This window comes from Hemicordylus capensis, chromosome 15 (genome assembly GCF_027244095.1).
Source record: "Hemicordylus capensis ecotype Gifberg chromosome 15, rHemCap1.1.pri, whole genome shotgun sequence".
NCBI lineage: Eukaryota > Metazoa > Chordata > Lepidosauria > Squamata > Cordylidae > Hemicordylus > Hemicordylus capensis.
In genome coordinates this window covers 17,258,280-17,273,746 of record NC_069671.1, presented here as the reverse complement: position 1 = coordinate 17,273,746, position 15,467 = coordinate 17,258,280, and the positions used below count along the sequence as shown (strand labels likewise).

At 51.4% G+C, this 15,467-nt stretch overlaps 1 protein-coding gene across 11 annotated transcripts in view; it reads right to left on the bottom strand.

Moving 5' to 3' along the window:
* NOS1 (nitric oxide synthase 1) overlaps positions 1-15,467 on the bottom strand; it is a 174,486-nt gene that overhangs the window by 58,297 nt on the left and 100,722 nt on the right. For all 11 annotated transcript variants that reach the window (XM_053279386.1, XM_053279385.1, XM_053279387.1 and 8 more), the window contains 6 exons: positions 13,334-13,466; positions 5,407-5,544; positions 3,978-4,123; positions 3,074-3,236; positions 1,814-1,905; positions 1,205-1,346 (listed from right to left, as the gene is read on the bottom strand). In XM_053279386.1, coding sequence (XP_053135361.1) covers positions 1,205-1,346; positions 1,814-1,905; positions 3,074-3,236; positions 3,978-4,123; positions 5,407-5,544; positions 13,334-13,466 — 814 coding nt within the window. The remainder of the gene's footprint in view (positions 1-1,204; positions 1,347-1,813; positions 1,906-3,073; positions 3,237-3,977; positions 4,124-5,406; positions 5,545-13,333; positions 13,467-15,467) is intronic.

The following is a 15,467-nucleotide window of genomic DNA, read 5'->3' as shown; positions in this document are numbered from 1 at the left end:
CTGAGTGAGAATTAGGCAGAAGAGAGTGAGAGAGAGAGAGAGAGTCAATTAAACAACACTGCCCCTTGCACAGCTTGTAAGGGTGTGTCATGGTTTCTTTTTGTTTTGTTTCCATTTCCATTCATTCCATTCCTTTTATTCATTCATTTTTCTGTTTCATTCATTTCTGTTTTGATTAATGTTCTGTCCCCCATTCATTTAGCTTCTTCTTCTTTTAAAGTAAAATGTGTTTCTCTGTTCTCTGTTGCTCTGGCCAGAGCTTCATCATACAGTCACCACCAAATTATGACAGCCATGGTTGGGTTTATTAATAATAATAATACTAATATCAAACCTTTCTTCCTGTTCTTTTAACCAAAAATGCCCCATGGGGCAGGGTGAGGATACCGCAAGGAACTGGCTACGCAATGTCTCTGGTCCAGAGCAAGGAGCTGAAAGAAGAAATGCCCTTTCCTTCTTCTCTTTTTAAATATGAAATAAAAACTGCATTCATTCCAGAGTGCACTTATCCTGATATGCACGGAATTGAATACCAATAGGAAGTCCTTTCCTATCCATGTCAATTTATTCCGAACCCAAATGCATGCCTAAAACTCTCTTTTAAAGCTGGGCCTCTTCGAATGGCAACCCGGCTTCTTTCTCTCCCAGGACACATTTAATCGTGGGCATTATGGGTCATCCAGATCAATATGGCAAATGTCATCACGCCGATAACCTAGCTCTCACTCTACAGCCGGGATGCACAACTTCAGCCCTCCAGCTGTTTCTGGAGTATAACTCCCATAATCCCCAGCCAGAGTGGCCAAGAGTCAGGGATTATGAGAGTTGTAGGCCAGTATTTGCAGGAGGGCCAAAGTTGAGCAGGCCTGACCGAGGAACAGAGAGAGCTGCCATATACTGAGTCAGATCCTTGGTCCGTCTACCTCAGTATTGTCTACCCAGACTGGCAGCGGCTTCTCCCAGGTTGCAGGCAGGAGTCTCCCTCAGACCTATCTTGGAGATGCTGCCAGGGAGGGAACTTGGGACCGTCTGCATGCAAGCAGGCAGGTCCTCTTCCCAGAGCGGCCACAACCCGGCTAAGGGGGAGATCTTCCAGTGCTCACACATGTCGCCTCCCATTCAAATGCAAGGCAGGGCAGACCCTGCTCAGCACAGGGGATCAGTCACGCTTGCTACTACAAGACCACCTCTCTCTGACCCTGACCTCCGTCAGCTCCAGGTTGGCTGGGTCTCCCAGGATGGTGCCCTCGGGCTGCTTGTAGCCAGCGTAGCGGATGAGCTGAGAGTTCCAGACGCGGAAGTCGTGTTTGCCATCCGTCCTCTGGGGGAATATGGTGATGGCAGACCTAGGAGGAGAGGAGGGAGGGGGGTTAGCGTTAGTGTCCCCAAGAACAAGCACTCTCAGAGTCCCGTGCCTGGGCAGAATGCCACTCTGGGGACGTCTCCATCCAATCAGGAGCCACAGGGGACTCTCTTCTGTCTGGAGCTGCAGATCTTGAAACACAGACCGGGAAGGAGGAGGCAGAGCACCCCAAGTGCAGTGCCACTGGATTAAGAGACCTTGTGGGCAAAACGGGACACCGCTGAGGTGGACCACAAGTGTGCAGTCAGTTCCCTCATCAACACAGGCACACATAGGAGTGCGGCGTGAGAATGCTTTTCGCACAACCCATCCAGCCTGGCTGAGTGGAAACGAACACTGCAAGGTTCCCAGGAAATCCTCCCAGACTGCTACGCTGGGTCAGACCCACCAGCCTATATACACCTACAGGGGCACACGCGTGCTTACGTATACCATGTACTTGGAACACACCTGAGGTTCCCTTTGTTGGTGGCGTATTTTATGTGGTTGCAAATGTAGTTGTACATCCCGTGGGCGGTGGTGCAGTCCCGGGCGTCAAAGACCTGAAAGAATTCCAAGTGACAGCGTGGGTGAAAACATTCATTCATCTCCCTTAGGATAAAGCTAAGCTGAAGTCTGAAAGCACGCTCTTGGGCAGGATGCTTCTCTGTGTTGTATATTGCCAAGTAGGATGAAGACAGAGGTAACGTCCTAATGGAGGAAGACAGAGGTAACGTCCTAATGGAGGAAGACAGAGGTAACATCCTAATGGAGGAAGACAGAGGTAACGTCCTAATGGGGGAAGACAGAAGTCACATTCCAAAATTCTGCAATGAACATTTGCTGCCTAGAAAAGAAATGCCAGAGATTGAACACTGTCTGTCTGCCTTCACCCCAAAAGAACACTGAACACACATGATAATACAAAGGCAGATGACAACCCTGCAGAAACCTTGGAGCAATTTTGCAGATCTGGCCACCAATATGGGAAATCATCATATGATGCAGCTGACTGATAAATTGACAAGCTGGCAACGCAATACACATATTTAAGTTGACTCCCAAGTACTCCTTTAAGCCCTTCAAATTTATTACCTAAAACCAGATAATTTATTACGCAAAAAGCAGCTGACTGAGTTAAAATGTAGGTCCTCTTTTGGTTGTGTGAGAACATACAAAAAGGCACACACAAAAAGGTTCGTGGCAAGCGGCGGGGGGGGGGGGGGGGGAGAGAACAGGAGGAGAAGCCCCAACCTGAAATTTACCTTAATATTTGCAATGGAAAAGTCTGCATGTATTTGTTCTTGAAATTTATACTCTGCCGCATGTTCTCAAAAGAGCCAAGAGTTTACAGTTAGCTCTTCTGAAAACGTCAAGTTTTTCTAAGCAAACCCCACAAAATCAGTTAACTAGAGAATAACAGTTGTGCAGAAAACATGTTTTCAAAGGCCCCCTGTTTTCTTTCTCGCGCGCGCGCGCGCTCTCTCTCTCTCTTAATTAAAAGACACTCTCAGTAAACGTTTCTTCCAAACTCCTAACTCCATATCTTGAAGTACTCTGGTTTTCAGCCAGCTTCCATAAAACCTCCAGGAAGGGGGCCTTCTGTCTGAATCTGCCTCCTCCTCGAAGGCGCTTCCCTCTGTGCCAATCTGGCAAGAGGTGGCATCTCTCCCAGGTATGCCCCTCGCAAGGGCGCCCTGCCTGCTGTGCCCAGGGCAGCGACTTCCTCACCTGCAGCTTGGACCACTGGATCCGGCCCACGCAGCGGGAGGCGTTGCGCCAGGCATGCTTAGCGCCGTAGATCAGCTCCGTATCTCGCAGCTGGTAGGTGTCGGTCGCCTCGATCTCCTTGGTTACTTCCTCCAGCCTCTCCGTGTGGGCCTTGGAGCCGAACCTGCGAGCGTGCCGAAAAGAGCAGGCGGCCGTCACCCACACCATCCTGCTGGCATGGCTGGTTCCTCGTTACACAATACAATACTCTAGGCACGCGTAGGCGCACGCATGCAGAAGCAAAAGCAGACCTTGCCACACCAACCCTAACCAGTGGTGACATAACCCTAACCAGTGGTGCTCACGCTAGGGACGTGCAAACCGGTTCGACGTTGAACGGGTTTGCCGCCAAACCGCTTCGACAGTTCGGGGTCGAAATAAAACACCGTTTGGTCTGACCCTGGACTGAAAACCGCCCCCCAGCTGTTTGGGGGGGTTCGCAAGTCAATTTTTTAAAAAGTAAGTACTTAAGCCCTCTGGGGGGCTTCTCCAAGGCCACGGGGGTGATAGTCCACAGAGGTAGCCCTCCCCCCACTGGCCTTCCTTGTGGCAAAAATTGCCTGGTTTGGGCATTCTTCGGCCCTTTCCGGGCCTTCCTCCTTTGCAGCGGCCATTTTGGAGGCCACTGCACTTCAGCAATGGGCCTCTGCAAGCCGCCGCCCCCGCCAGAAGGACTAAATACTAAAAACAAAATTTTAAAAAACCCTTTAAAAATTTGTTGACTCGCGACCCTCCCCTCACCAAACCCGGTGGGGGGCGGGGTTCAATGGGGGGGCAAAACTGAATGGGCCGAGTCTGGTTCGGACTCGAACCGAACTGGGCCAGTCGGTTTTGTGCACACCTCGGTCTCATGTACAGGACTTGCCTCTTGATGGAGGAATAGTACTGGTCGATGAATTCCTTCGCAAGCGGGAGCAGCTCCTCTTTTGTCCGGACGTCTTCTGGCCTTCGGACGTGCTGGGAAGGCATCATGATGGAGCCCATGCAGACCTGCTCGCTGCAGGGCGTCACCTGGAAGGCGGGAGACGGGAGACCACATGCTGCACTAACTCCTAGGCAGCTTGTACTTAGGTTGCTGGTTTGCAGAAGACAGCCGGTACCTGGTCTGGGCGGCCAGCCAATCACGCACCACGGCCTCTCTCACCCCCCACCATGGCAACACACCACGATATTGTTGCCCAAATCCTGTTTTGCCGTGGCTGGCTACCTAAACATGGGTGTGTATTTTGCCCATTCTGGTCAGAAGGACTGCAAAGGCTTCCCCTTTGGTCTCCGAGCGACCTGGAGGGGGAAGCGAGGCTAGGCGTGGCGTGGCGTTGGGTGCCTCGACGGATCTGGCGGGCCGGACACATCCAGCCTTTTTGCTCTACTCTCCCACGCAAGCATGAGGTCGACATACAGCAAAATGCAACTTGAAAGATGCAATAAGCTTAAATATTACACATTAGGCCATAGTACACATTAGGCCATAGTACACATTAGGCCAGCTGGCTGTTTTGCATTGTTCTCCTGCTCCTTCGCGTATTTGTAGCCCCCTGGTTTGCACCAATTCCTCCCACCCCGCCAAATTGCAGTGCAAGCTGGAACTCAGCGCCCCCCACCCCATCCCTAGGCAATGCTTAGCATACAGAGGCTCCACTGCCCTCCTAACTGGGAAATCTGATCAGGGGGATGGCATTTCGCGAAGCACGGATTCCAAACCTAGCATCTCCAGGGGTAGGTTGAACTACAGGCCCCATCATCCCCAGCCACAATGATGACTGTTGGCCCAACACAAGGAGGGGGAAAAATTGAGGCCCACTTGTAGACCAGAGGTTCCCAACTGCGAGTCCCCAGATGTTGTTGGACTGCAATCCCCATCATCCAGGGCATTGGGGCAGTGGACGATGGGAGCTGTAGTCCCACAGCATCTTGGGACCCCAGGTTGGGAATTCTCCTCTCCAAGTTATTCCACTGCTCTGGACAGGCAAGGAACGCAGAAGAAGAAGAGGGACTTCTGGCCGGAGACACATCCAGGTTTCATACCACTCTGTGACTGCTGGGGAATGGAAGAGAAGCAGAGGAGACGGAGGAAAGTCGTCGGACCCTGGCAGCTCATCCCTCCAGCTGGCTCCCCGCCTGGGTTTGATCCAGTCCTGCCAAGGCAGACAGTTCCTCAACGTTGCCATGGCAGCCTTCTGTCGGCAGACGACGCTTCTCCCAAGCAACCGTCTCCACCGAGCGGCTTCCCGTGTCACCGTGATCTGGCCCAACGTACCTGGGAAAGGCTGGCTCGGCCACGCCGGCCCACTCACCATGGCGCTGTTCAGATGCAAAGTGTCGTGGAGCACGGAGCCCGTCTCCCAGTTCCGGACTTTCGCAAAGCGGGGGCACTTGGACGGGCTGCCATTCGCCAGGTTCTTGGCGGGAGACTGCCGGCCCGAGGGTGGAAGCTGTGGAGGGTGGAGAAAGTGAGAATTGGGCATCAGGGAGCTTGGAGCTGCTCCCTGTCACTGAAACCCCGTCTCCTTCTGTGCATGGCCACCGCTCTCGAGAAAACGCTACCCACTCTGTACATTTGCAAAGGTGCAGAGTGGGGCTATGGCTTATTTCACGGATTATTTATTTATTACGTGCCTCGACCGCCCCATCCAAAGGCTCAGGGCAGTGCACAACAGGTTGAAAAAAACTAAACTAAACTAAAAACAAACACCGTTTAAAACACACTGCTTAAAAACCACATAAAAACAATTTTGGAACAATCCTAAGCCCTTCAAAACCAAGTAAAATACTGTAAAAAACAATTTACAAACCTCGGAAGGCCAGGCCAAACAAGTAAGTTTTTAGGGCTCTCTTAAAGGCCCCCAGCGAGCCTAAATTATGGATATCTGCCAGGAGTGCATTCCATCGGCCAGGGGCAGCTCCAGAGAAGGCCCGGTTCTGAGTCGCCACCAGATGTGCCGGTGGTAACTGGAGACGGACCTCTCTAGATGACCTCAACAAGCAGTGGGGATCATACCGAAGAAGGCGTCCTCTAAGCTAGCCTGGTCCCAAGCCGTTCAGGGCTTTAAAGGTAATAAGCAGCACTTTGTAGTTCTCCCAAAAACATATAGGCAGCAAGTGCAACTGTTTTAAAGCATACATAATATGGTCTCTCCAGGTCACCCCAGAGACCAGTCTGGCTGCTGCATTTTGAACTAACTGAAGTTTCCAAACTACATACAAAGGCAGCCCCACGTAGAGCGCATTGCAATAGTCAAGCCTGGAGGTTACCAGCTGATGCACCACTGTTTTGAGGTCATTCTGCATCATCAAGGAATGGATGCAGCTGTCAAATATTTCTATACTGCTTTTCAACAAAAGTTCCCAACAAAAGAGAGAGAGAGGGAGCTCCCTGTCCCACAAAGGGCTCACAAACAAACATAACAAACAAACAAAATATAACAAACAAACATAAGACAGACACCAGCCACTGGAGGGAAGCTATGCTGGGGATGGATAGGGCCAGTTGCTCTCCCCCTGCTAAATAGAGAATCACCACTTTTAAAAGGTGCCTCTTTGCCCAGTTAGCAGGGGGATGGGGCTGTAGCTCAGTGGCAGAACACTTGTGGGGAGGAGAGCTGGTCTGGTGATAGCAAGCATGACTTGTCCCCTTTGCTAAGCAGGGTCTGCCCTGGTCTGCATTTGGATGGGAGACTGCGTGTGTGAGCACAGGAAGAGATTCACCTCGGGGGATGGGACCACTTTGGGAAGTGCCCCTGCCTGCTTGCATGCAGAAGGCTCCAAGTCCCCTCCCTGGCAGCAACTCCAAGATAAGACTGAGAGAGACTCCTGCATGCAGCCTTGGAGAAGCTGCTGCCAGTCTGAGTAGACAATACTGAGCTAGATGCACCAAGGGTCTGACTCGGTATATGGCAGCTGCCTCTGTTCCTATGTTTCCCTGACATCAGATGAGCCCTCTGAGCACATCCAAGCAGGCTATCCCTCTCTTGTGCTGCCTTTCACCTGTCGGGATCTGCTTCCTTCCATGTTTTCTGTTCAGCTTTTGACTCTATAAGCACTTTATAACCTTCCGTATGGAGAGCTTAATTTCTCTCCACGTTGGAACTGCTAAAACCCTTCCCTCCTTTTAAGCTGTTATTAAACTCTTCCCCACTAAAAATGCAAGCTTTCCTTTTATCCTTTCTAGCTGCGCTGCTCCACGTCCTCCTCGGCTTCCAACTTTCTCAGCCCCCCACCTCCGCCTTTAGAGTTGCTAACCCTGAACGTTCAAATCCACGGGGTTAATAATAAGCCTCCCTCAAAGAATGGGGAGTTTTAAAAGAATAACGAAGTTGCGATTAGAGAAGCTTTGGGGTTGGTTGGTTTTTACCCCGAGGATACATCCTTTAGGATTTCCTGGGTGACGTTGAGGACTAGAAACTCTGTTGTTCTAAAAACATTTTATCTGGGCTAGCCCTTTCAGGAGGCAAGGCGAAGACTAGGGTAGTGGTGCAGAGACCCCTCTTTACTTTTCGTCCCAGGGCCTATTTCAGCCTTGCTAGACCCCTACCCTATGTGCTGGGGTCGTGGCATATAAAGAATTGTGTCTATCTGCAGAGGAAGGGTGAAGACAGAGTCAGAGTGTTTGGAAGCAATCTGCAGCATCTCACAGAATTCCCTGAAGAGACTGCCCTGTGGATTACAACACAAGGATGAATTTTCAGCTGCCATCTACTGAGTCAGACCCTTGGTCCATCTAGCTCAGTATTGTCTACCCAGACTGGCAGCGGCTTCTCCCAGGTTGCAGGCAGGAGTCTCTCTCAGCCCCATCTTGGAGATGCCACCAGGGAGGGAACTTGGGACCTTCTGCTCTTCCCAGAGTGGCTCCATCCCCTGAGGGGAAGATCTCACAGTGCTCACACCTGTAGTCTCCCCTCCAAATGCAATCAGGGTGGACCCTGCTTAGCAAAAAGGGGACAATTCATGCTTGCTACCACAAGACCAGCTCTCCTCGGGGAACAGCAGTGGCATCATGGTCTTAGGAATGCATTGTCCTCTTTGCTAAGCAGGGTCCACTCTGGTTTGTATTTGGTTGGGCGACTCCATGTGAGTACAGTAAGATATCCCCATTAGGGGCTGGGGCTGGAGCTCAGTGGAAGAGCCCCTGTTCCCAGTTCCCTCCCTGGCAGCATCTCCAAGAGAGGGCTGAGAGAGACTCCTGCCTGCAACCTTGGAGAAGCCGCTGCCAGCCTGGGTACACAATCCTGAGCTAGATGGACCCATGGCCTGGCTCAGTATATGGCAGCTTCCGATGTGGAAATGGAGGTGAGGCAGCAGCAGGTATCCCAGTGATGCTCGCCGCAAGGAGCAGGATCCCTGCACTCAGCGCTCGCTGGCACACTCACACCGCCTGAGTCTGTTGCCTCCCCTTGCCTCATGGGGGAGCCGCCCTTGATGAGGACCCCTGACTTGGAAGGCAGCGAGCAAACTCAACTTCCAGTCCTACGGTGTGCCACACAGCCCCGCCTTGGATGCAGCTTTCCGGACACGTCGCCTCCCCGGAGGATCACTGACACAAAGCCGCCCGCCCACCAGATGAGGAAGGCGTCCTCCGGCTTGGCCCTGACCAGACGCCCAGCGTTCATTGTCCAGCTCCACAAAGAGCCACACGCAGAGACTGAGGTTTCCTGCACGGCCCCTTTCCCTCCAGGGTGGAGAACAGATTCGCCGGCATTGTTTCGGGCTCTTCCCAGGTCCTCTCAGCTCTAGAAAGCTCAGCTCTGGCACGGAAACCAACCATCCCACGTTTCCCTCCGAGCTGCGTGTGGGCAGGGCAGGGAAGAGGGGAGGGGACTCTCTGCCCGGAGAGTGGCCATGCAGCAGAGGAACAGGACTGCAGGAGGAACTGAAACGGAAACTGGTGCAGGGACTTTTTCCGTTCGGGGGGAAAGGGGACTTACAGGGACGTAGGAATTTGCAAAACCAAGGACAACGCGCCAGCCCCGTCTCAAAGAACCAACGCAGACATCAGGAAGGAGGTTTGCAACCATGGCTCCTGGCCTTGTTTTGATTTTAAAGGAGCCATGGAGAGATTCGATCGGAACTCGGGTCTCCCCAGTCCTAGTCCAGCACTCTAACCACTACACCACGCTGGTTTGACTCAGCATACGGCAGTTCCCTATGTTCCAGTTGCTGACAAGCTGCCCTCCTCCCTGCGACTTCCAATGCTTGAAAAAGGGGACTTTCGAAAGAGGGTTGGTTCCCCCGACCCCCAGCAGGGGTGTGGGGCAAGGCAGCCTTTGGTACCTCAATACTTTGGGCTGCTGCTCCCTGGGGTCACTCTCTCTCTCTCTCTCTCTCTCTCTCTGCCTAGCCTACCTCACAGGACTGTTGTGAGGACAGAATGGAGAGGGCCTAGAAGCATGCGTGCCACCTCTCAGCTCTTGGGAGGAAAACTGGGACATCCGTGTCATTAGTGCATGAAGCAGGCAGGATTTTAAAAGTAGGGCATATCAGTTTTGATCCTCTAATTCTCCTCCCTTCCACTGGATATTTTATTCTGTCTTACTGTGTTTCCAAAATACTTCCTACACTCTCCAAGGGGCAGGCTTGAACAGACAAACCGACCGTTCAGCATAACGATGTCAACTTTGGCATCCTTTTTCATCCTAATTTGCCGAGAGCTACCCTAAGAATTCAATTTATTTTGAAGATTTATCCCTCTGTTGCCCTGCACCCTCGCTCCAACTCTTCGGTCAAATGATCAACAAGGCATTTTACAACAGATTAACACAAGACAAGAATAAACCACACAGCAATTACGAAGAGCCGAAATCAGCCCGCAGGACAGCTTCTGCATAATAAGCAGCAAAATTATGCTCCATTAGAAGTTTAAGGAGTGAGTAAACAAAACAGCTTCTGCTTCACACTTAAAAGAGCAGCAAGTCGCCTCCTGGTAAAAATATGTACGTATATATGTATGCATGCATACATGCATTTATATACCGCTTTTCAGGCAAAACTCCCAAAGCGTTTACAAAAAACTTGAATTAAGACCAATATAACAAGCCACATGTTTACATCTTTACTGTAAATATTTTGGGGGGCGGGACAGACAAATCTGGAGGGAGTATACTGAGACAGACCGTTGGTCCATCTAGCTCAGTACGGTCTACACCAACGTTGAGTCCCCAGATATTATTGGACTTCAACTCCCATAATCCCAACCAAAGGCCACTGGGGCTGGGGATTATGGGAACTGAAGCCCAATAACGTCTGGGGACCCAACGCTGAGAATCCCTGGTCTACACTGACTGGTAGTCGCTCTGTGATGTTTCAGGCAGGAATCTGCGAGGTTTCAGGCAGGAATCAGTGTGATCCACTTGTGGAACTCTCTGCCACAGGATGTGGTGACGGCCAACAACCTGGATGGCTTTAAGAGGGGTTTGGATGACTTCATGGAGGAGAGGTCTATCAATGGCTACTAGTCAGAGGGCTGTGGGCCACCTCCAGCCTCAAGGGTGTGCCTCTGAGTACCAGTTGCAGGGGAGTAATGGCAGGAGAGAGGGCACGCCCTCAACTCCTGCCTGTGGCTTCCAGCGGCATCTGGTGGGCCACTGTGCGAAACAGGATGCTGGACTAGATGGGCCTTGAGCCTGATCCAGCAGGGCTGTTCTGATGTCCTTATGTAATCTTTCCGGGACTTACTGGAGTTGCTGCCAGGGATGATGATGATGATGATGATGATGATGATGATGATGATTTTTACATTTTTATCCTGCTCTTCCTCCAAGGAGCCCAGAGCGGTGTTCTACATACTTGAGTTTCTCCTCACAACAACCCTGTGAAGTAGGTTAGGCTGAGAGAGAAGTGACTGGCCCAGAGTCACCCAGCTGGTATCATGGCTGAATGGGGATTTGAACTCGGGTCTCCCCGGTCCTAGTCCAGCACTCTAACCACTACACCACGCTGGCACCTGGGACCTTCTGCATGCAAAGCAGAGGCTCTACTTCTGAGCTAGGGCCCAATTCCCTAAGTGGAATATCTTACAGCAGACAATGCTCACATGCAGTCACCCATCCAAATGCAGCGAACCCTACTTAGCAAAAAGGATTATTCATGCTCGTTACCACAAGACTAGATCTCCTCCCCAGAGAGCCAGCGTGGGGTAGTGGTTAGAGTGCTGGACTAGGACCGGGGAGACCCGAGTTCAAATCCCCATTCAGCCATGAGACTAGCTGGGTGACTCTGGGCCAGTCACTTCCCTCTCAGCCTAGCCTACTTCACAGGGTTGTTGTGAGGAGGAACTCAAGTATGTAGTACACCGCTCTGGGCTCCTTGGAGGAAGAGTGGGATAGAAATGGAAAATAATAATAATAATAATAATAATAATAATAATAATAATAAGAAGAAGAAGAAGAAGAAGAAGGAGAAGAAAAGAAGAAGAAGAAGAAGAAGTGGGCTAACTTGTGAAGATGGAAATTACCGATTAAGATTGTAGTGAAAGGAAAGTAGGCAGATTAGTTCTCACCAGAACTTCTTGTTTCCTCTTAAATACTTTTAAAGAAAAATGTAACTGTCCCAACTCTGACCACAAGGGGTACTGCTGCACTTTGTGGCTACGTGTGTACAATAGAGTCCCATCCATCAGTATCATGGGGACAATCACGACTGTATCTTGGCAAGGAAAGCGACAACCCAGCGGGCAAAAGGAAACCAGGGCAGAGCGAGATTTTTGTGTGTGCTCCCCCAGCAATCCATCACGCCCTGTTTAAAAGCACACCACTCTGACGGAGGAAGCCATGTCAGCCTGCTTGGTGCCCGCCTCAGGATGCTACCTACGTGATTTTGTGCAGCAAAGTTCTTGGGAGGTGCGGCATTATATCAAGGCTGTGTCCACATCGAGGGATTTCCTTGGGGGCGCAGAGGGGGAAGCGAAATGCAGGAGCATTCTGTACAGCCCTGCACACTGTAGCCTGCTCTACTGGAAAACGTTTGGGATTTTTAATCTGGGAGAAGAGGGGACCGGAGGAGATGTGATTAAAGCTGAAAAATTATGCACGGTATGGAGGAGGAGATTTTCTCCCTTTCTCATAGCGTTACGGCCAGGAGTAATCCAGTGAAACGGATTGGCAGGAAATTTAGAGCAGACAAGTACGTACTTCTTCACACAGCGCATACTTATCTATGGAATTCATTGCCACTTGATGTGCAGACGGCCACTAGCTTAGATGAGTTTAAAAGGGGATTAGATGCATTAATGGAGGAATGAAGGCAGGATACCTCCATATACCAGCTGCAGGGATTCAACGGAAGGAGAGGGGACACGCTTTCATTTCCTGCCCGTGGGCTTCCCAGAGGCATCTGGGGGCCACTGTGGGAAACAGGATGCTGGAGTAGACGGGCCTTGATCTAGTAAACCTTCAAGGCCAAGCGGAAGACAGATCATCCTGGAGAGAATCTCTCTATGTGGTTGCTAAGAGTTGACACCGACATGACGGCATTTAATCAATCAATCCATGAATCAAAGCAGGTCCTTACCTGCTCCTCTGCCACGTGGATGCTTTTCCAGGCATGCCGCTGTGCCACTCAGAAGTCCACACAGCTTCACCCAGCCGCTTGGGTGTGTGGTCAGCAACAACATGGTTTTGTTTTAAAAAAAAAAACACTTTCCCCCAGTGTTTTACACTCAGGCCTTTTAAATTTCGATTTTTAAATCTGACACTTGACCGATTTTAAAAGAGTTTTGCATTGCTTTGTGTTGTATTTGGTATTTTCTTTCCCCCCCTTTTGGTCTGTTATGATCTACCGTGTTATGTGTTTTTATTTCATGTTTCAATGCTGTGTTGTGAGCTGCCCAGAGAACCATTTGTTATGGGGCGGCTAACAAATAAAGTTTATTATCACTATTATTGCAACACAAGGGTAAGGAACTTACGCAGGTACAGTTCTTTAAGTGTGTGATGTTGAAAGCCGGTGCAGAAGTACACTTCCTATCTGGATTTTGCATTTTAGAGAGTCGTGTGTAAGCATGACTTAGAGAGAGTTGGGGGGTTCAGCTTTACCATGAATGCAGGGACAGTCATTCCCCCACAAGTGTGTGTGTGTGTGTGCGTGCGTGCAGATATCTGAATGCAAGTTCAGCATAATGTCTGAAGAGGTTTGCCCTCTAAGGGCTCTTTGGAAACAAACCCTCCCCAGTCCACTCGCTTGACCTCTGAAGGAGTCCGACTCCTAGCTCTCCACCGTGGCATCACCTACCTGCTCCTTTTCCAAAGACGGGTTGCTCACAACGGCAGAAGTGTCCGTCTTCCCCCAGGGGTCACTGAAGACTCGGTCATTTTCCATCCCGGCTGGCAACGATTTAGGCGACTTCCGGTCTCCTGCCCGTAAACTAGAGAAGAGGGCAAAAGGTCGGTTAGCGGGGGACAGAACAGTAATGGCACTCGAGGCACCTCAGGGTCAAGAGGGCTCCCAAAGCTTGGAGCAAGATCTGCTACTGTGCCTGTCCTCCTTTGGAGGGGTCTCATGCAAAGAGAGAAGGCCAATGCAACCCACCTTGGATTTGATTACAGTCCCGATCTGCTTAGACCAGCTTTGCACCCACACCACACACTTGAGAACACACACACACACACGACTGCCTTCACGAGCACCACACAGCAATACCTACCCCCTTCCCCATGTGAACATAGGACGCTGCCTTCTGAGTCAGACCATTGGTCAACCTAGCTCAGGATTGCCCACACTGACTGGCAGCAGTTCTCCAGGGCTCCCGAAAGAAAGAAACTCATGCCCTGCCTGGAAATGCCAGGCACTGAACCCAGGATCGCCGGCATGCAAGGCAGGCACACTCAGTCGGGGAGCTATGGCCCCACATGCTGCGAAGACGCAAGCCTGTGGGGACCTTCACGGAGAGAGATCTTCCAAGCTGGCCTCAGCCCCAGCGGTGCAGGTTCCCCCTAAGCACTTGTGGAGTTCCCTCCAAAGTGCTTGTCTGCCCCCCAAAACCTATTGTCTTTCTCCCCAGTGTCTTTCCTCTCCTGCAAAATTTAAGTTGCTCCTCAAGGTTCCCCTCTCTCTGCTCCCCTGCCTGGCCATTCCTTTGCATGTCCCAGCGCTCGGTCCTGCTCAGCACCAGGCGCATCCATTCTGCATCCCCGCCATCCATGCAGGACAGTCGCTGAGTGGGACACTGCCCCAGAAAGAGAGAGAGAGAGAGGAGAAGAACACCAGTTTCACCCGCCTTACCTGGTCTCATTCCTTTCACTGGCCTCACTCCTCACTCCTGGCCTCCTCACTCCTCACTCCTGGCCTCCTCACTTACCTGGCCTCACTCCTCACTCCCGCCTTACCTGGCCTCATTCCTTTCCGTCTCTTTCAGACCAGGTCTGGGCAGCTTTGCTTTGGATAGAAGAGCCAAGCTAGCCTGGCTTCCATGGGGGGGAAAGCAGCTGGAGCAGGAGCCCGGCAGCGGCCTGCAGTGGCCAGGACCTCCAGCCAACCTTCGGTGTCTACCCAGCTCCCCACGAGAGTCTCCAACTTAAAAGAGGAGTTTGGAACAGGAGCGGGAGGGGACCGGGCGGGAATGAATCACTGGGCACAAGCTGGAGTGCACACAATGGGAATTTCATAACGTCAACAAAGCACCAATCCTAAAAATACCAGGAAATGAAAGTTCGCAAAGTCATAATGATTCAAGAACGGGGCCGAGCAGCCAACACGCCAGCTCCCCATTCAGAAAGCAGCAGATCTGAGTGTCTGAGGCAGCAGATAGGGAGATTCTTGGCTCTGTCCGCTAAAGGACTCCGTGGAAAGTGCATATTCTCCTGGAAAGGGCGAAAAATGACTGCAGGGCCCTTATTCTCTTGTGGCAGCAAGCACAACTGGCCCCCTTAGCGAAGCAGGGTCCACCCTGGTTGCACATGAATGGGAGACCACATGTGTGAGCCCTGCAAGATCTTCCCCTAAGAGGATGGAGCCACTCTGGGAAGAGCAGAAGGTTCCAAGTTCCCTCCCTGGCAGCATCTCCAAGATAAGGCTGAGAGAGACTCCTGCCTGCAACCTTGGAGAAGCTGCTGCCAGTCTGTGAAGACAATACTGAGTGAGATGGACCAAGGGTCTGACTCAGTATGTGGCAGCTTCCTATGTTCCTATGACCTTCTACGTGCAAAAGAGATGCTCTACCACTGAGCTACAGTCCCATCCCCTCAAGGTGGTAGGCGCTAGCCAGATAATCACTGCTTCCTCCTCCCCACCTTGGTCAATGGGAGCCCTTCAAGACAGACACCAGCAACAGCCACTGGAGGGATGCTGTGCTGGGGATGGATAGGGCCAGTTGCTCTCCCCCTGCTAAATATAAGAGAACCACCTCTTTAAACGGTGTCTCTTTTGT